The sequence below is a fragment of the Apis mellifera genome, linkage group LG3, assembly GCF_003254395.2.
Source record: "Apis mellifera strain DH4 linkage group LG3, Amel_HAv3.1, whole genome shotgun sequence".
NCBI classification, from domain to species: Eukaryota; Metazoa; Arthropoda; class Insecta; order Hymenoptera; family Apidae; genus Apis; species Apis mellifera.
Window position 1 is genome coordinate 8,201,696 of NC_037640.1, and position 21,136 is coordinate 8,222,831.

General features: G+C 25.1%; 3 protein-coding genes and 1 long non-coding RNA gene across 19 annotated transcripts in view; 1 reads left to right on the plus strand and 3 right to left on the minus strand.

The window, feature by feature from the left end:
• Positions 1-428: 428 nt before the first annotated feature.
• On the minus strand, positions 429-4,009 carry LOC550991 (protein HID1). 2 transcript variants are annotated; one of them, XM_623462.5, is made up of 12 exons: positions 3,822-4,009; positions 3,205-3,564; positions 3,053-3,106; positions 2,714-2,937; positions 2,381-2,622; positions 2,081-2,311; positions 1,862-1,987; positions 1,547-1,803; positions 1,228-1,471; positions 1,074-1,162; positions 777-940; positions 429-696 (listed from the first exon to the last, which is right to left on the minus strand). In XM_623462.5, the coding sequence occupies exons 1-12, from the start codon at positions 3,885-3,887 to the stop codon at positions 474-476; spliced, it is 2,280 nt and encodes a 759-aa protein (XP_623465.2). In that variant the 5' UTR covers positions 3,888-4,009; the 3' UTR covers positions 429-473. The 2 variants fall into 2 exon arrangements, with proteins under 2 accessions (XP_623465.2, XP_006564003.1); XM_006563940.3 differs by having other exon boundaries at positions 1,023-1,162.
• Positions 4,010-4,364: 355 nt separating this feature from the next.
• Positions 4,365-6,131, minus strand: LOC552093 (methyltransferase-like protein 2-A). 2 transcript variants are annotated; one of them, XM_006563941.3, is made up of 6 exons: positions 6,019-6,131; positions 5,503-5,655; positions 5,081-5,395; positions 4,898-5,011; positions 4,610-4,782; positions 4,365-4,523 (listed from the first exon to the last, which is right to left on the minus strand). In XM_006563941.3, the coding sequence occupies exons 2-6, from the start codon at positions 5,580-5,582 to the stop codon at positions 4,390-4,392; spliced, it is 816 nt and encodes a 271-aa protein (XP_006564004.1). In that variant the 5' UTR covers positions 5,583-5,655; positions 6,019-6,131; the 3' UTR covers positions 4,365-4,389. The 2 variants fall into 2 exon arrangements, with proteins under 2 accessions (XP_006564004.1, XP_624474.1); XM_624471.6 differs by having other exon boundaries at positions 5,970-6,116.
• Positions 6,132-7,029: 898 nt separating this feature from the next.
• Positions 7,030-13,769, minus strand: LOC102655840. The gene is made up of 3 exons (XR_409823.3): positions 13,394-13,769; positions 11,448-11,586; positions 7,030-7,264 (listed from the first exon to the last, which is right to left on the minus strand). It is a non-coding gene; the product is annotated as an uncharacterized LOC102655840 (long non-coding RNA).
• An 84-nt stretch (positions 13,770-13,853) lies between these two features.
• Positions 13,854-21,136, plus strand: part of LOC409893 (protein alan shepard) — a 34,159-nt gene continuing 26,876 nt past the window's right edge. For all 14 annotated transcript variants that reach the window (XM_016911279.2, XM_016911280.2, XM_006563943.3 and 11 more), the window contains exon 1: positions 13,854-15,244. In XM_016911279.2, the coding sequence (XP_016766768.1) occupies positions 15,188-15,244 (57 nt within the window). In that variant the 5' untranslated portion in view covers positions 13,854-15,187. The remainder of the gene's footprint in view (positions 15,245-21,136) is intronic.

The window sequence follows — 21,136 nt, forward strand, 5'->3', positions numbered from 1 at the left end:
ATAATATTGTATTCAGTAATAAAAAATAAACAATTGAGTAATATTTTTTTATTGAAAATATTAAATTGATAAAGGAAAAAGAACTATATCATTGATTAAATATATTTACTAATTTATCAATTTATGTATTTATAATTTGTATTTGTGAAGGCACTTACACAGTAACAAATATTTATGTATTTACCAATGAAAATTGAGAATTATAATATGTTATTATAATTTTCCATAATTAATATTTGCAAAATCAGTTCTATAATTCTGTGTAATAGACTCATAAAAAAGATTATATTTGTGGAAATGTCATTTACTAGTTACTGAAGTATTAAAATAAATTATCATTGGAAACAATTTAATAATAATAAATAAATTACTGAGATTTCTTTTTTTATACTAAGAAAATGATATTTCAAGGAAAAATAATATATAAATTTTGATATTAAAGTTAATAATAATTTGCTTAATATTCATTGCGTTTAGACTCTTTGGATTTCAAATAACTTTACATCAGTATCATACCATATTGGTGGTTCAACATTTCTTAAATATATAACGCCCCACATATATGTTCTAAACCAAGCAGTTGTTCCTGCATTTGCTTGATATCTTCTAATAAGAATAGGATGCGGTACTGGCAACAAGCCAACTAATGTACCATGTTGTAAAAATTTCAAAATTTCACTTTCATCCGTAAGACCTCTGAAATATTTCATAAAATAAATGTATACTTATAATTTATAATAAAAAAATTAAAAGGAAAAATGATAAATTATATTTACTTATCAATGCATATTTTTTCAACTTGAGGTACAAGAACTTGAAGTAATCGCATAATAGTTTGTAATGGAAGTTTAGTTTTCCATTGATATACCCATTCGCTAGAAGGAACCCACTGATTTATATTGTTAGAAGAATTGTGTTCTGCCACTCTAATACCTCCTTTCTATTTAATTATTAAAACAAGATATAAATAGTTTATGAATATTAAAAATATTTATTGATTATTTATACTGTTATAATCTTACTGGTATAACAGAGTTTTTAGTAGAATTCATTAAATCTTCTGTAGAGCTTACATTGTTTTGATGATTAGATTTTCCTACATCAATATTTACTGAAGGACTTAATGGATGTGCAGATTCTTTTTCAGTCATTTTTTCAATACCTTTGAAATAATTAATCAAAAGATATTAATATCAAATAACGAATAATAAAATACCAGAAATTTACCTGGGGTTTCTAATAAAGTTGCTTTTAAAGTTCCAGGTTCTGCAGGTTGTGCAGGATGTGAACCTTCCATTGCTGTTTCATTAACATTTTCATTAGATGTACTAGCAGGTACATGACGACGTTGTCTTTTACTAAGAGACTTTGCAATTGTATTACAATCACTTGGTAAATTTGCTAATGCGTGAAAAACTTGTCTTTTGCGTATTATAGTATAAACCAAGTTACTATTTCCATCAAATTGATACTAATAACATGCAAAATGAACTTTCTTAATTTTCATTCTATTTTAAATTTAAAAATCTTTTTCTATAAAAATTACCTGAATGATATTGTTAAAAATTTCTAAAAGAAAAAATACTAAATGATGATTAGTAGGTGCTGAAAATAAAAACCATGGAGTGCTAAATGCTTCAAGCAAATGTAATAGCTTAGTACTAGCCACCATTGATAGTGTTTTAAGATATGGAGATACATTGACTAGAATTGTTAGTAAACAATCGAATAATGGCTGTAATCTTTGGTGTCCAGTTGTAATTATCTTGTGAAAAACAGTGACTAGCAAATCAGCATGAGTACCTACAAATAATTAAAAAAATATCACATTGATAAATAGAATGTATTAATATTATAATACCTGTAAAAACAGGAATATCCATAGGTACTGTAGCTGTATATGGTTTATTCAATCTAACACCGAAATTACGTTCTCCACTTAATAAAAGTAAAATAAATACACCGATATGCATTAATCCGACACGAGCTGCAAAATTATATTTAATTAAACATATAAAAATATTTATTTAAATTTTATCAATTTTTTCAAAATTATAATTATTTAATGATTATTATTTACATTGATCGGCACGCGAATCATTTAAATGATATAATATAGGTACTAATACTTCAAGAACATCTGAACTTTTTAGTACATAATATAAAAATTTCTTGTTATAGTCACACATTTTCCAAAAAAATACCAATAATTCTTGATGAAAATGTACTTTCTTAGTTGAATTTGGTAAATATGTCTGCATTAATGGATTATTTAATAATCTCGTAATACCTTTCAATACAAACTGAAAATCTGAAAATTTAAAAATAATAATTATTTGATTATTTATTCAAAAAACATATAATTTAATATAAATTTTACCTTCATCTCGATGAATTCGACTTAAATAATTAATGAATAAATTATCTCCAATATTTCCTTCTTCTAATGGAGTACTACCACTAGTATCATGATCTAATGTCACTATAAGAATTTGTAATGCAACATCAACTAATGGTTCTAACGAATCAGTAAATAATAAATGATTGTATGGCACTCCAAGTCCAACAGGATCATATGCACATACTGTATTCAGTAATGATGTAAACATAGGCAAAGCATGTCTGTATTAAAATATGAATATTTTAAATTAATTATTTTTATATTTTGTTACATATTAATAATAAATTTATATTAAAAAATATTTTAACTTACCTATTTTCAGAACTAGTTAAATGTTGAATCCATTTGTTTGGAGTAACTGATAAATCCAGAGGAGGATTGTACATGGTTTCACTGAAGCAAGTTAGTAATAACTTTAGTAATTCTGTTCTATTTGAATCTAAAATTGGATATCTAGGAGGTGAATGGGCAAATCCTACACCAGCTTCCCAAATATATTCACAACTATCTATAGATTGTAATTCTTCTGCTTTATCCTAAAAAAATTCCAAAAATTTCATTTTAATAAATACTAACATGATATTCTAAAAGTTTTAATAATATAATTTATATATATATTATAATTTTATATAAATATAAAAAAATACTTACAGGACCAGACTTTTTATTTGCAGCTACTGTAAAATCAGGACAAAATAAGAGATCCTAAAATAGAAATATAATTAAAATATAAAGTAGAAATATAAATATAATTATAAATATAATTTCTAATATTTCTTATTATTTTCAAAAATATATCTTACACAGAGAGCATTAAGTAAAGAATGAGCTAAAGGTACACTTTCTTCATCTTCTTTACCAGGTAGACTAGACCAGAAGAATCCCTTCCAATCAGCATCCTCAAAAATATAAGGTAATAATCTTGTTAATAAACGACAACAGTTTAAAACAGTTTGTTGTTCTCTTTGTGTTCTACAACTGTTATCAACTGCTTTCACCAATTTCTCCACTGCTTTATAACATAATGTGGCTAAATTTGAAGGAGCTTCTTCTCTTAATATACGAATTTCAGGTGCAGGAATTAAAGTAAAAATATCTTGTACATTAGTCACATTTTCAGACCAAAATTGATCCCAGAAATTATCATCTGAAGCGTCAATCACCTACAATTACGAAAAAAAAAAATATTATATTTTGTAACCTATAGTGGCAAATTATAATTTATTAAGCAATTTTCATAAAATTAAAAAATAATGTAAAGTAAAATAATAATATTTTATAAAAAAAATATAGATATTATATATCTATTTAAATATCTTTTCTGATTTAAATAATGCAAAAATTATATATATTTGGAATTGATTTGAAATGTCAAACATATCATATGCTATTGAACAAAATAATAAATAACAATTTTCACCTGCGTTTTTGATGTCAATTGTACAACTGCTTTTCGAAAATTTAATTTTGTGTCAGCATTTCCCATGTTTTTCTATATTTTTAGTAAATTTAAAGTAAATAGTTTAGTGATGAATCACAAAAATGACTTATTTCTCTTTAAACTAAGACGATTACGGTCGCCGCCATATTTATGCTTTAAAACAATGTTGCCAATATAATTTTTTTTTTTTTAATTATAATTTTTTTCTTCTATAGTAATATATTATAAATAATATAGATATATATTTGTATTATCAAATTATAAATATATTATACAAATAAATAATACTTTTTCTTGTATAAAGATTTTATTAAATTTGAATACTTATAAATTACAAATTGCTTATATTTTAATGTTTTAAGATTTTAATAACTTATAGATAAAAATTTAAATATTTTATTTTAATATTTTAATATATTTCATAATTGTTCTTTGTTTCGTAATTATAATTATCTTTGATTAAATGTTTTATAAATTCTTTAATATTTTAGAAAAGAATAATATTTAAAAAAAATGAAATAGTTACATCAATTATAGCAATTTTCATTTATTTCCTATACTTTCCTTGAATCCATACTCTATACATTTTAAGTTGTTTTCCTCTATTAATTTGTAATCTCCTGTCTATAAGATTTTGTTCTTCTATAAAACCACAACTTGTAAATAATATCCTAATTTCTTCTGTAAATAAATATTTTATTTATTATTTTATTTATTACTTTTATATATTATTTATTAAATATCTAATTTAATATTAAATTAAATACCTTGTGTAAAAAAATATACTCTAGTTCCATCACCTCGAACATAAAAATTGTTTGCAAGGCAACTACCTTTTTTAAATCTTAATTGAGCTAAATCATATCTTCCATAATCTCGAAACAAAACCAATCCACCTGATTTTAAATATTTGTGGATTTGTTCTATGATGTGTTTCATTCTGCAGAAATAAATTATAGTTTATATATATAATTATATTAATATTTTTAATTATAAAGTTTTAACTAAATTATTTAAAAATATATTTTAAAAATATATATACTTAACATATTTACTTTTCAGGATTAATAGCTGAAAGAACAAATATCAGCACAATAATATCTAAACTTTCTGGTTCAAAAGGAGTTTCCCATTCCTCTTGTGTTACATCAAGAATAAATGCTTTACATCTTTAAAATAAATATAAATAATGTTATCTAATATTGTTATAATATGTTATTTAAAATAAAAGATTATACCTCGATGTGTCATAAGCAGAATTCTGTTTCAATATATCTAATGCTTTTGCAGAAAAATCACAACAATATACAAATAAGTTTGCATCTGTGTTATACAAAAGTATTGGAAATACTGTGTTTCCTACTCCACAACCAATTTCTAAAATTTTATTTCCATTTTTACTAGGTAAATCAAGGATATTTTCATGAGTTTCTTGACCATTTTTTTTTATGTTTTCATTTTTAAATCTTAGAGGTTGTTTAATATTTTGTTTTACAATATCAACAGCTAATTCAGGAAATTCTGTAAATAACCAATGTCTATCTTTGAAAAATCTGTAACATTAAAAATAAAAATTTTTTTTCATAATTTAAAAAAATTATTAAAAATTATTATATTTATTTCATAATTTAAAGAAATTATTAATAATTGATCTATATACTTATTTTCATGTATTCCATAAAACTTATCCCAATATTTATAAGCCTCATGTTCATATTCCCAAATTTTTTCATCTGACATAGTTATGGTTGAGTTTTCATTTACTTTTTGTTTTGCTAAATTTTGTTGTTCTTCATCCCATATAATATTATCCCTTTAAATAATAATTTAAATAATAAAAATTATACATAATAAATGAAAGTATACATATTTAAGTTTAATATAATATATTAATTCTTTTTTAATTACAATTAATTATATTAATTATGATATTTTTGATTAATGATATTATGATTATGATTAATGATTATATTAATTATGATTAATAAATATATTAATTATGATTAATTTTTATACAATAATTTTATTTTAAAGTATTTTATAGGTTATAATTATAAAACTTTAATATTACAAATTATTAAATATTAAACAATAATATATAAATATATATATTAAACAATAATATACCATGCATTATGTTGAAATACATTGTTATTGTTAGAAAGAATTCTGTTACCAAATTGTGGTCTTTTGTTATTTGACTCATTCTGTTGATGTTTCGATATATCTTCTTCCATCTTTGTACCACGCGTTTCTATAATATCTTATATATACATATATTTAAGTATATATATTAAAATAAATATGTAAATATATTTGCGTATAAATATAAGTTATTTCCTATCAAAAAATTTTATATTAAATGAAAAAATTAATAAAATATAATATAAAATAATATATTCAAAATAAATTGCTAAATAACAATCCTTTTATTATAATAAAATATTATATAAAATTATATGAAACAGAATAATATATAGAATAGATTTTATAATAGAATGTCATTATTTTTACAATATTTTATTTTAACTATTTAAAAATATTTTTTTAAATTATAATAAATAATTCAAATTATATATATAAATATCTCATAATAGAATCCTTGCAGATCAATGACCTAAGAGACAGATATAGGTTGAGGGCATGTGGTATGCGGAAACAGGATGGGTGTGACGCAAAGGGTGCAAGTTAAGGGTGATATGTTGCATCATTAGATTGGTACCTCAAAGATGAACGAAATTATAAGTATTTACATTTTTCTCAAAATTAATATTATCTTGATAATATAATATTATTTATAAAAATTGTATACTGTATTAATATATATTAGTTATTGAATATTTTTGATATAAATGTATAATATATCAAATAATGATATACAAATATTAATTATTAATATTAAAATAATACAATTTTATATAGAATTTAACATATTGAATACATCTTTCATTATTGTTATTAATAAAAAATAATCTATTAAAATTAAAGAAAAAGGTAATTTATGAATTTTAGAAATATATATTATTATTTGATTACTTTATACATTATAAAGATATCTTATTTGATATCTTGTAATAAATTATATAATAATTTATATAACTTATTATATAAATATTTATAATAATTATAAAAACATATTCCAATAACTTTGTTGTATTAAAATAAATTTTAATTGAAATATTTAAGATTATTAAAAATTATTGATTTTCTTAAAAAATACTAATTTGCAAGATTTTATGTGACACTAAATAATATTACTAAGTATAAAAAGATTCTTCCGCTATTGCATGGTGTTTCATAGTTCGTTGTAGGTGGCTACCGTGATATCCTAATCCCAGCAAGTCCCTAGGGGTGAGATCGATACATCCATTTCTCTTTTCCTCATGTTTTCACGGGGGTTAGTATTCATCGATTTCGGACAACTGGAAGAAAATTTAAGAAAAGTGAAATTAAAAATTTTTTTTAATTAGATTTTTTATAATAGATTTTTTTATATCAAATATGAGACAATAAATATATAATAAATATATAAGACAATAAATATATATTTATATTATTAACACAAAGATAATAAAAAATATATTTATATTATTAATATAAAGATAACAAAAATTTTAATATTTATAAAAAATATTTTCAATTATTATGTTTAAAATATATAAAAATTAAAATAATATATAAATATATATAATAATAATATATTTATAATATATTAATAAAATAATAATATGTAAAATAATATATAAAATAAAAATAAAAAATAATATAATATATTTTGTACATTGTAATAATCATAAATATTTAACTAAGTATATTATTATTAATATTATCATTGTAGTAATTACAAGAAAATAAAATATAATTAAAAATAATTTTCGAAACATTATTATATTATTATAAAGAAAAAGAATATTATTATTTGAAGATTATATGTTTTTTAATAATAAATTTCCAGAAAATGAAAAGAAAAAAAAGTGTGTTGATAAAAACATGAATAAAAAATATAACAAAGAGATTAAAAGGATGAGCAAAGAATGAATACAGAGAATTAAAAAAAGATAAATAAAAACAATAAAATAATTTCTATGTAGATTTCTTGAAGATGAAAATTTAAAGATTATTATAAAAAATTATATAAAGATTGTTTTATATATTTTATATAAAGATTATTAAAATTTTATTAAACGAATATTAAAATCATCATTCACAAAAATTTTTTTAATTTTTCTACATATAATACTTAAATACAAAGTCAATTTTAATTTTCCGTTATTATATTATTATTAAAATTCGAAAAGAGAGAAAAGAAAAAGAAATTAAGTGACAAAAGATACAAGCATCTAATAAATTTAATTACCAATTAAATTCAAAAGCATCGATTACTGTTTAGAAATTTGTAGAAAAGAAGGATCTTTGAGAAATGCATTTATATATATATATATATATATATATATATATATATATATATATATATATATGTATGTATGTATGTATGTATGTATGTATATCTATCTAAATAGAAAAGAATATAGAAAAAAAAAGACATAAGAAAGAAAAAGAAGACGACAAAAAAAGATAAAAATGGAGATAGGGCAGGGAGAGATGCAGAGATTGGACAAAGAAGCAGAAAAAAGAGGGAGAGAAAGAAAGATAGAAAATATAAGAGGGAAAGAAAGAAGAATGAGTAGAGAACTCTGCGCGCCGCAGCGCTACGGGGTGGTTGCCCTCGTCTGCGCTTTGTGGGAAATGCCCGCTCAATAACGCGTAGGACCTCGTCTGCCCCTTCTCACCCTCGGAGACATCACAGCAAGGGCCACTGCCCCAAAAGGCATGGCCATCCGTTAAACAACCCTTATCCTATCTCTTTCTCCTATCTATAAGATATTTTTTGAATCTTCCTTGTTCTTGTTCTATTCTATCTTCTCTTCTTTTGGACATCTCATATATTAAAAATGATCTTTATCCTTACATATTATTGTTGAGAAAATAAGAAGAATTAATAAACATTACTGCATCAAATTGATAAATACATTATATTTGTTTCTTTAAATTAACCATTATATAAAGTAAAACGAACATTAATATAAAATGCAACTTATGAAAAAAAAAAAATCTAAGGAATGAAAATTTTATTTTAAAGAATTAAGATTATAGATAATGGCATTCAAAAATCATTATTACTATTATATATAGTATTATATTACAGATATAATACTAATTTTTTACTAATACGTTCATTTTTTATTAATAAATAACTACTATTTTTTTTTCATATATAATTTAAAAATTTTTTTTTTAATGTTTACTTGTCTCGCCATAAATAATGCAAATTAAAGTAATAAAAATTGTTTAAAATTTAAATTTAATGATAAATAAAAATCAATTATTTTTAATATGAAATACTAAAAAAATATAGAAAGAATATAGAAAGATGATTCTTTTTATTATGTTATTTTTTTTTAATTTATTTTAGAATGATTTTTTATATATATTGATAAATAGAACAGATATAAAGATATTTAATTGCATCTTTGCATTTTAGCTTTTTGAGAGAAAGTGATCGATATCTGTCCAGTATTCCGAGTTATTTCACCCTCGTTCTAGGCATGGTGGAACCCCCAAAGATCGTTCGGGCAATGACCTCGAGATTATATATTCTGCTACTATAGGGTGGTACAGGATTATTTTCCCTGAATTTGTCCACGGCCTATATTTTTTATCAAATTATATTAAAATATTATATTAAAAAATCTGAAATATTTGTTAAAAATGAAAAAAAATAATAAAATAAAATTGATCATAAAATAAAAAATATACATTAATAAAAAAAGAAATTAAACAATTTTTTTGGGGAGTTATTTAAGGATAAATTTTGATATTATTTTTAAGAAATAAAAAATATTGAATTTAAACAATTCATTCCAATATTAATTTTTGCGTTTTACGAAAAGTATAAAAGAGACCATATCATTTATCGAATTGATGATTTTTTTTATAAAAGATCGACATGAGTAATAATTGCATATCAAAAAAAACAAATTAGTATCAGTTATAGTTTTCGTGGCGGATTTATAAGCCATGTTTGCTATATCCACCATCTACCGGATCAATAAATACTCTTCTTGTTTCATAGGAACTGTTTCCTTCTGTCCAAACTCTATGTATTGTGATAATATCTGACATTTCGTTACAACAAATTATATTACTTGTGTAATATCATTGTATTAATGCATTCTAATAAAATACAATATGATATTCTAAATATAAGATAATAATGTCCTTTTTTTCACAAGAATTAATAAATGCAATAAATTTATCGTAAACATTTGTTTAAGGTGAAAATAATAGAAATAAATTTAAATGAATATATATATATATATATATATATATATATATATATATATATATATATATATTAAATGGAATTTACAAATGAATTTAGAAATGACGAAAATTTAAGATCTTAAATAGTAAATTATATCTTGCAATATCTTTTAACAAATTTAAATCTAATAATAAGTTCATTTTTAAAACGAAAACAAATTTTAATTTCTATAAGAACTTTTAATTTTCATTTTTTCATTATAGTCTATTTTATTTTCAAATTATTCGAATGATCAACTTATATAGAAATCAAAAAGTGATATTTCCCATTTTTCTTATTTCTTTTAATGCTATCGATTGTATTTATATCTGAAAGAAACTCATTTCTCATATTAAAGAGATATTAATAGGAATAAATAGTTAAGGGATTTAACGATCAATATGTTCTTTATATATCACTTTATAAATAAGAATTTTTGAAATATATTAGAAAAAAGTCCAGAAAAAACAAAAACTGTCTATACTTTGGTCGGAATAAGTCGGATTTTACAGCATGCGTGCAAATAGATGCGTAGATACCGACTGCTCGTATCTATTTATAACGGCGACGGATCGCGAGGCAATTGACCGCGTGGCCTTGACTTCCTGTTGACCCAAGTGCCCCTAGGGAATTTTAGCGTACATCGTGGAATTTCTTACCACAATATTCGAGCATCTTGTCTAACCATCTCTTTCAATACTATGTCCCATATATAGTATTTGCAAAGATGTATATTAAATAAATATATAATATTGTGTAAAATTATTATTGTATATTACTTGTGTAATATTTGAATCTATCTTATAAACTACTTAAAAAAAAAAAAATTAAAAATAATCTATTTATCTATCATTTAGTAATCAATAAATGATATTGATGATTGAACTAATACAATATCTGTATAGAAACGAAAACTTTTATTCCGATATTTATATAGTTAATAAGTATTATTTTCAGTCTTTGAAATATATAGTCAATAATATAATAAATATAATAGAACATGTTTATAGTATTATATAGCATAACAATGAATTAAAGAATTAATATTAACATGAAAAATATAAATTCTGTCCAAAAAACGATTCTATGAGAAATTTTCTCTAAAATATCTTTATAATATATTTATCTTGCAGATTTCAAAATAATCATAGAGAATGTAAATGAAAGTGTTTACAAGTTTCTTTCTTTCTATACCAAAATCGAGTATATCGATTCTCTGCGAATAACTTTGTTTAGCTTACTCGAGTCTAAGTGCTTTTTTTCTGCAATCGGTAGGAAACCTGTTCGTACGAGCAACGGAATGTCTGAGTGGCTGCCGTCCTCTCATCTCCGTGCAATTCCACACGTAGTAGACGAGTCGACCAAGTAAGATCGTTCATTCTGCAAAGAACATTTTTGTTTTAATTTCCTTCTTCATTGAAAAATCCATCATAGTATAACTACTGAAATAAAAAATGGAAAATAATCAGATGACAGAGGGATAAAAAAAAGTAGTTATATTGAAAATAAAATTAATAAAACTAAGTAAATAATAGAGTTTTAAAAACCATTTAAATCATCACATTATAAATATTCATTAGATGTTACGTATCAATGTATGTAAGATTAGAAAGAACATTGAAAAAAGAGAAAGGAGAGGAGAAGAGAGAGGAGAGAGGAAAGAGGAGAGAGGAGAGAGAGAGGAGAGAGAGAGGAAAGAGAGGAGAGAGAGAGAGAGAGAGAGAGAGAGAGAGAACTCGTAGGAGGATGTCGAGAAATGAAGGCCAACGGCCTTGACCTTGTCCGTGATTTCATCGTGAATGAGAGGGAAAGAGAAGAAGAGATACAAGAAAAGACATCGGTCAAAACAAAGTGGCCTGCTTTCTTGTTCATCAAAGAAACGATAGTCAACAGGCAGGAAAGCAAATCCAGGTAAACGGCCATTGATGTTAATGACTAAGATCCCCTTGGCCTTTTCTAACTACATTATGAAACTTACTTTTTCAATTTTAAAGTAAAAGAATTAAGTACATAATGACCGACTTATCGATTCGAATTTGTTTGGATAATGACAAAAATTATTAACTAAAAATCATATTGTTACGAATGATCGATGTGTCATTTACGAAAATGAAGGAAATCATGTAAGTATATTCTTATCTAGGGATAATCTTAAGAAAATATAAAATTTATTAAACGATTTTGTTTTGTTAATCTATGCTCTTTCTTAAATGATTCACAATTCGTGAATGTATATTATTAATTTTTTATATATATTTTTGGCATGATTTATATCTATTAGAAAAATACGTAAATTACAATTATTTTTTTTTAACTTTTTTATAAAGTAAAAATAAAAGTATATTGGGATATATATATATATTTGATATAAAGCCATTATTATTAAATAAAATAATAATATTATATTTTTATTAATACAAATTTTGTGATTGTAGATATATACTAATATAAGTTCAATAATAACATTATAGATATAACATTATTCGGTTTTATTTTTTAAATTTTTTCTTACAATGAATTTTAAAAAAATTGTGTGTTATTCTATAAACATCTATTCAATTTCTAATAAAACAATTAATTGCTATGTAACTGTGTACATATTAAAATGTATAAAATAATTAAATCAAGAGTTTGTTTCAAATCAAAAGAATTTTCTTATACTATTGATCAACAATTTCCGCTTGCAAATATAAAGAATATCTTTTTTGCTTAATACACAAAAATGACCAATAGGCAGTAATTAGAAATAGAATTTAGTTACAAGTTAAGAAGTTACAAGTAAAGAATGCGAAGAAAAGATCGATTAAAAACGGAATATTGTTTTCGCAAACTTGAAAGATTATGTATTTGTCTAATAACATTTTAATGAATGAGAAACATTGATGATTGCAAAGAAAATTATCGACATTCATTGTTCAAAAAAATGACGGGAAAATCTTGTCTCCTGACCTCGAGGGAGTAGAAGAAATGAGTGAGGTCGTTCTACGATCGATAACGCGAGTCTCTCGCGAAAAGGTGCGAAAGAAATTCGTCGAGTACAACGAAAGGGCTGAAAGAATCGATCTTATGAAAAGAAAGAAAGAGATTTTGATATCTATCAATTTTTTTTCTTTGATAAATGTTTTGACAAATAAAAAAAGAAAAGTTGGCAGTATTCTTAAATAGATTTCTATATAAGAAAACATACGTTTATTATCGTATCGCAAAGGGTTGTATATACGGGGGTGAGTATACCCGCCACTGTCTGTCGTTAGTTTTCTCTCTTCTCTTTTTTCATTCTCTTCTCTCGTATCGTCCTTTATTTTCGATCTTTGTCTTTCGCGGGCACTGTTACCAGCGATCTCCGTCGTGTTTGCCACTCGTTCATTCGCATGCCTGCCAACTACGCCACACCGAAACTCATCGAAGAAAGCGTGGTGATCATAGTCCTCTCTTTTCTACGTCATTCGTTAGGTAGTAGATTCTATCTTTGTTAGACGAACTATAAAGACGTTAGTTATCTCTTTGTTGCACTCGACAAACGCGTAAGATATCGCTTGTATCTCGTGATACGTGAGTGTGTGTTGAGTGGCGGTCGTGCAGACAGGTGCGGCCGCCGGAGCCCCATCGTTGGCGGTGGCGCACATTGCGCCTCCAAGCGGCGATTCTCCTTAGTTTCGGGCAAGATGGGCGAACCTCGCCGGGCAGTAGCTTAGACTCTACCTACAAGACAACACATACACTAAATGTTTCCTAACCACAAGTAACACTTAATTGTACATTTATTTTATTTAAGGGAACATAAACTCTATTTTTGTAACATGCTGTATTAGTAGTGCTTTGTGGAATTTGTACGTAAAGAAAGGTGCGAAGCCACGCGCGATATAACGGACGAGAAGACGACGAAAGTAGGAAAAGATAGGAAGGTTTCTCGATAATTGGAAGACCTAAATACGAAAGAAGAAAAACGGAGGCGAAAAAGGATAAAGAAATAGTGAATGAACAGAAAAAAGATAAAAATCAAGAAGACAGCAACTGAAACGACGAGGACAACGAGAGGGGACAATCCCGACGAAGACGGCAACGAGGTGGATAAGGACGATCGTACCGCAACAGTGGCCGCCACTGAGGCTGAAAACGACAGCGAAGTAGGTGATAATCTCGCGTAGTCTCTCCGCTCGTTGACTTAGTTCGGTTAGCTAGCTGATTTTCTTGGTGTGGTGCGTGTTTTAATAACGAATTACAACGTGGAGAAAAGTGTTCGATTGATAGCAGTAGTGAAGTGTATAACCGACACACCCTCTTGACACTCAACATCTATTTCATACCGTCATCGGTTCAACTCTTTACCCTCTTCTTTCCTTATCTTGTTCTTTCTCATTCTATCCTTTATTACATTTACGTACCGCGTGTACATTTGATTACTGCAGAAAGCCATACATATTACATCTATCTTTTTCTTTTTCTTTGCTTTTTCTTCGTCATAACCCTCAATTCATTTTCTCTTTCTTCTCTCTTTCTTTCTCTTTTATTCTCGCTCTCTTGATTGTCTTACTGTCTTCTCTTTCTTTCGAGCGAAGTGATTTATCGTTTTGCTTGTCGCATCGGACTTCGTTTGTGTTAAAACCATACCGTCTGACTAACTATATCCCTTTACATCCATAACCATACATACTGTACTTCGTTCTTACCCCCTCCCAACAAACACCCTCGTTTTACGAAGCGTCTCACCCACACCTATTTATCCTCTCTCTTTCTTTTTCTGCCTCCGCTCCACCCCGGTTTATCGGCCGATCGGAGTGCAAATTCGTTCGTGACCGTGCTGTGTGGGTTTTGCATCTACCAGTGTCGAAAGATACGAAAACGGGGGTGACGCCGTACTTTTGGCAACATCAGACCAGCAACGTACAAGTACGAATAAAAGAAGAAACACACATTACTGTAGTAATAGGACGGTACGGTATCGTTTCGAGCAGGCGCCACAAGCGATAACACCACTAACATGTCCGTGAGAATGGAAAATGTAGCCGCGCCGAGGAAGCTCAACTATAAAATGATAGTAAGTAAAGAAAACACAATATTTCTTGTTATTATATTTCATATTTTGTTCTTTCATTAATCATGCCGGTCATTTTCTATATCGAACCCGCCATACTCGTTCTTAAGCTGCGTGCATATTTACATGTGTATACACGCTCTTGGAAAACGTAGCATTACCATGGGGACGGCTGATGGCCACGAACCTTGCGGAACCGGCGTAGTTTGACAGTTTGCCGCGGGGCGTCTGCTGCCCCACCCAATCTCTTCTTTCTCTCCCCCACCTTAATCTCTCGTCCGTCTTCATATTCTTTCTTTCTTCTTTCGTTTCTTCTGGTCTATCGGGTTGTATTTTGGAGAGAATTTGTTTGAAGTTATTGTTGAAATTATTTAAAATATATGCGTTTAATTTTTTAGTTTTCATTACTTCTGATTATTAATCATAATTTTGTTAATACAATTAAACGTTTAAATAACAAACTTGATTGATCAAAATATATATATTATAAAATATATATTTTTATTAAATTAATTTAACATTAAAATTTTTATTTTTAAAATATTCCTTTTTTATATTTTTATAATAAAGACATTAAAAATGATTGATTCAATTAATCTATGTATAAAGAATGAAATATCGAAGATCACATAATCAAGATAACATATAATTTATTAAATGATATATTGTAATATATGATATATTATGAGTATTATTATTAACTAATTACAATTTTTTTAAAAATATAATTATAATATATATTTATAAATATATCTAAAAAATATTATTAAAAGTTTTTTTAATATAAAAAATACATTTTATTAAACTACTCCAACTACTTTTAATTTTTATTTTGAATAAAATAATAATTTATTACTTTTATAATTTTTTTTGTTAAAATTTCAAAATTAAAAATTTTAAAATATTAAAAATTTTCATATTTGAATTATGTGTGACAGGCTTTTATTCTTATGCATACGTTCCTGGCATTCTGCGCAGACTCTTGTCGTCTCTTCCTGTTCTCTGCCTACTTTCAATAGCTACGCTTTCCGTGGAATAATTATATATTTTTTTATTGGATATAAATTTATATATTTCTTATTTTGATATACAATAAATTCAATATAAAAGATACTAATAATAAAAAAATGGTAAAAAAAAATATTAAAAATAAGAATCCACTAAGTAATAAAAAAAATAACTATAAATAAATTATATATTATCGAATCATTTTTATTTAATCGATAATTTTGTGAAAGTAATACAAATTAAATTTTTTTCATTAAAAAAAATTTTTATATTTTTCAGTTTTGTTAATGAATATTTCTCTTTTCATAATCAAAATTTTTATAAATATCAGTTATGAATTTAGATTAAATGAGAATAATAGTTTTATTCATTTAATATAATTCTAAAATATTTTCATCAGTATTTAAAGAAATCTTATTTGCTTATATGATATTTAGATGCTTGTGAAAGCGACGTGGAGCACACACACTATCCGGAAGCATTCTTAATCTGCACATTGAAATTCGACCTAACGTTCGCCAGTGTAGCCAACTTTGTCATATGCTTTTAGTCAGACAATATCATTTTCATATAATTTTTAATGATGTTGAACTATCTTCATAATCATTCATCTTTTGGAATAAGAATAAAAAATTTTATGATATTTGTTAATATTGATATATAAATTTTTATTGGAAATTTATAATAATATAATTAAATAATGTATATATATTCAAATATAATTACAAATTATTAACAATATCGATAATTTAAGACTTTACTATCTTTCAAAATTTCTTTCAAAATTTACTATTAATTAATATAAAGATTATTGCAAATGTATTTAAATAATTTAACATAAACAGCTGTTCTTTCAGGCTTGCCAACGGCAAACTGATTGATATATATGACTTGAATATTGCGAATCAAGGATGTAACAAAATATGCAATTTATATAAAAATTATTTTTTAAAACAATTTTATTTAAAAATATTTGATTAGATTAAATAGTAAATCTTCGAAAATTAAAAAAGAAAAAATAATTTTTTAATATTAAATTTAATTAAATTTGAGATTGAAAAATATTTTGAATATATAACTCAAAATCGATTAATTTGTCAAAAATAACCATGATTTATTACACTTTGAATAATAAATAAATTTTTTTATAAAAATAACTCATTCATTAAATTTAACGATTAAAAAATATTTATTGATATATATTTATTTATATTTATTGATATAAAAATATAATTAATTTTGTTACAATAAATTTTTTTTATTTTTTTTATTGATTTAAAAAGTTTTAAGATCTTATATATTTTTAATAAATTTCTAACAAAATTATGAAAATATCAATTAGCTTAAAAATCTTTAATTTTAATGATAAAATATTCAATTTTCCTACATTTCATTCACTATTTCAAACCAAAAAATTTTTTCTAATATATTAATGATTGGTAAATCGCAATTGTGATCTTATCCAAACGTTTCTAATTAAAATTATCTAAACGTATGCAGAATCTTGCGAAAGGAAAGTTAGTGATGTAATAAACTTCATTCGTTCCGCAAAAAAAAAATTTTTTTTTAATTTTTTTGTTTGTGTATGTAGAAATAATGATCCACAGAGTTGTTATATTCTCTTAAAACTGTTGAATTAATGCATTGTTTTGTAATGTTAATAATATTTTATTCAAGAATTACTTTTTTGATCATAAAATCCTAATTACAGTAACGGTTCTGCTATTGCAGTTCTAAATTAAAACATTAAACACCTGACCACTATATCGCGTTTTTAAGTTCTTTAACTTGATTCAATGTTTACTTAAAAACATATTTATCTTACAATAATTAAAGATTAATTTTCAGCAAAGTAAATACGTTCTATATAGATTGAATTTCGTGGTTTTTCCATTATTTCTTTTTCTATTATCTTTTTTAATTTTTTATCTCTATTATCTTTTTTCTTTTTTATTCTTTTTTTTTTTTTTTTTCGAAAAAAAAACAAGAATAGAAAAACTTCGCTTGTAATATTCGATTGCAAATAGCAATCGATTCTTTAGTAAATGCATTTAATAAATTGATATTGAGAATTCATAACAATAATTGAAGTGATTTGTTTCAATCGCAATTACATGTACGAGCCGTTTTCTTCATACGCCACGATTATTTCTAATGATCGTGATAGATTGTTTACATCGATCTGCACGCTTCTTGAAATCTAAAATATTGATAAAATACTAATAATTATATATAATTATATATAATTTTCATCATGGATAATTATTTTAAAAAATCTCAAAATAAAAGTGAGGTATCACACAAGTATGTGATATTGTGAAAATCTGAACTTTTAGTCATTTCATTTTTTCATTTCAGATATTATTTAACATTTAAAATTTTATTATTAGAAACAAAGCAACTCTGTTTATTTTTTCCAGCTCGTAACCAAAATAACGAAACTGAAGGCTTAGTCTAATTTTTTTTCAAAAATCAAAGACTTTTCAAGTAACAACTGAAAGGCGGAATGAAAGATGATGGATCTACTAGGCTAGGTTTCACAGAATAAAAGAAAAATAAATTGAAAAAGAAGTCGCCGCAAAACGAAAGTATTAACTGATAGGGACTTTATTCGAAAAAAATAATTTGTAGGTGGATAAAAATTACACGTGACGAAAAGACAAGCCGGTGCGCAAAAGAGAAAGGGGCGAGACATGGAAGGGTGAAAAAACGAAGGGAGAAAGGGCCAGGTAGGGTAAAAAGAATAAACTCGGCAAAGATATCGATTATTTGTGGTTGCAGCGGCGGTAAAGCTTCGCTCCCTTCATCAAAGTATGAGGATGAATATCCGGAAATCTCAACGATATCGAATTGAGATTAATCTCATTTTTACCTTTCGGTTTTGAAATACTTCTTAATCGAATTATATGAACGAGGATTTTCATGAACGGAAGGAAAAAGTATGAGGTAGCTAGAATAAAATGCTACTAGTCTATTACTATCAACTATTTTTTTTTTTGTATTTTTATTTATTTATTTAATCTCAATATCTTTATCTATAATAAAAAATCTTCTTTTTAATTTGATCTTATTATCATAAGAATTCTAATTAATTTCTCTATTAAATTCCATTAAATTCTCTAATAATATTATATTTCAATAAATAAAAATATAATAAACTAGTAACCAAAAAAATCAAAAACGATAAAACATCCAAGATTTATCTATAGAAATTCAATTTTTCTATTTTGCTGTCAAGAATCATATCTTCTGTTAATTAACAGAGAAAGCGTGGAATTCTTCTGTTGAAAGAAGAAATATTCGCAACATCGGGCCCACTATCTTTAACGGTGCTTGGCCATGATTCCTTTTATCATTTGTCTTAATTTGTTCCTTAGAGGCAAACCAATTTCGTGATTACATAATTACGGTGATTCTTATACCGGATAATATACAATATACGATATGGCTAAGATGTGCGATTAATCATACCGAAAAACGTGTTACGCGATGAAAATACGGAATGATGAGAGGAAAAGAGAGAAATGTTAGTGCAAAATCGAACATCGGATCTTGATTCACTTATAGCGAAAGAAAGAAACTATTCTTTTTTCTTGGTTAAATTGAAGGATTCTTTCGTCGTTATGATGTAAAGATTGTATCTTCATCGAAAAATGCCTCGGGCGAATTTATGCCGCTTGGGAAATCTGCCGTTTCTATGCAAAATTTGATTGCTTTTATTGCTCGCGCCTCTTAATGCCGATACCGCATACATCTGACATTTTCTTGAAGATATTCTTCACACGTATACTTCTAAAAAATTTTTTCTTATATCGAATAAAATTTTTATTAAATAAGACTGCACAAATTCTGGTTTTTAAAATAAAATCATATTGTTAGATTGCACTATAAATTAGGATAAATAATTTGACAAAAAAAAAATAAAGAAAAGAACAGAAGATAAAAATAGTTCTTATTGTTAAAAATTGAAAAAGAGTACAGAAAAAAAAGACATGTTAATATTGTTGGAAATGAGTCATTTTAGAATGATCTGTGCGGCTGTTTACACGAATGATGTATCGTTCTAATCTGTTCTTCATGTGCTTCTCTTTGTTTTTAGCAAAGTAGCTTATCACTCTTTGCTTTTATCTATACAAATAAATTCAGAATTTAGTAGATATAAGAAAGTTTCTTATTAATATATATATATATATCCTAATTATTTCATTACTATATGATGAAATATTTGGTCGAAATATAATATAGACATTAAGCAAATAAAAATAAATAAAAAAAAATTCTTTTTTCGTTTAAATATATAATTATACATATATTGATATTGATATCAATATTTTTTAATCGACTTATTTCTTAATCAGAATATTTTTCAGACATAGAATAAAAATTAATAAATGAATTATTTTTAATTTAATCAAATTTTGCTTCTGTTAATGTAATAAATTTTTTTGCTACTCAAAGAAATTTTTTTTTTAAAAGCTTACAGAAACTGAACATGTATTGAAAAGGTGATCTAAATTATTAAAAACTAATTAAGATAAAATTATCAATATCAAGAAAAAAAAGTTGAAAAAACTTATTAATTTTCATGATCGATAAGTCACGGTAATGAAAGGGAAAGTCGATAATAATGAGTGTAAGAATTAACGACTGAATCACTGAGGCACGAAGCGCGTGCAAAAGTTCATTTGTTGACATGACCGTGTGCTTTTAATAGATATACAGACCATTAGATAAAAATGGCCAGCATTAAATGGAAGCTACATGCTAACATAGTATATCCGTATAACAATTTTTTTTGTCATTCTTTGTCCACTTACAGATAGTTTTCTCATAGTCGACGTGTACAATCACCGGGAAAAAATTTTCTAGACAGACAACGGTATCCTA

Coding starts and splice junctions, on each gene's coding strand:
- LOC550991 (XM_006563940.3), bottom strand. CDS start 3,887: ATGGGAAATGCTGACACAAAATTAAATTTTCGAAAAGCAGTTGTACAA. Junction 1,804..1,861: donor GGATATTCCTGTTTTTACAG/GTATTATAATAT, acceptor AATTATTTGTAG/GTACTCATGCTGATTTGCTA. Junction 697..776: donor GAAAAAATATGCATTGATAA/GTAAATATAATT, acceptor GAAATATTTCAG/AGGTCTTACGGATGAAAGTG.
- LOC552093 (XM_624471.6), bottom strand. CDS start 6,079: ATGGAAGAAGATATATCGAAACATCAACAGAATGAGTCAAATAACAAA. Junction 5,396..5,502: donor TATGGAATACATGAAAATAA/GTATATAGATCA, acceptor TTAATGTTACAG/ATTTTTCAAAGATAGACATT. Junction 4,524..4,609: donor AGTATATTTTTTTACACAAG/GTATTTAATTTA, acceptor ATTTATTTACAG/AAGAAATTAGGATATTATTT.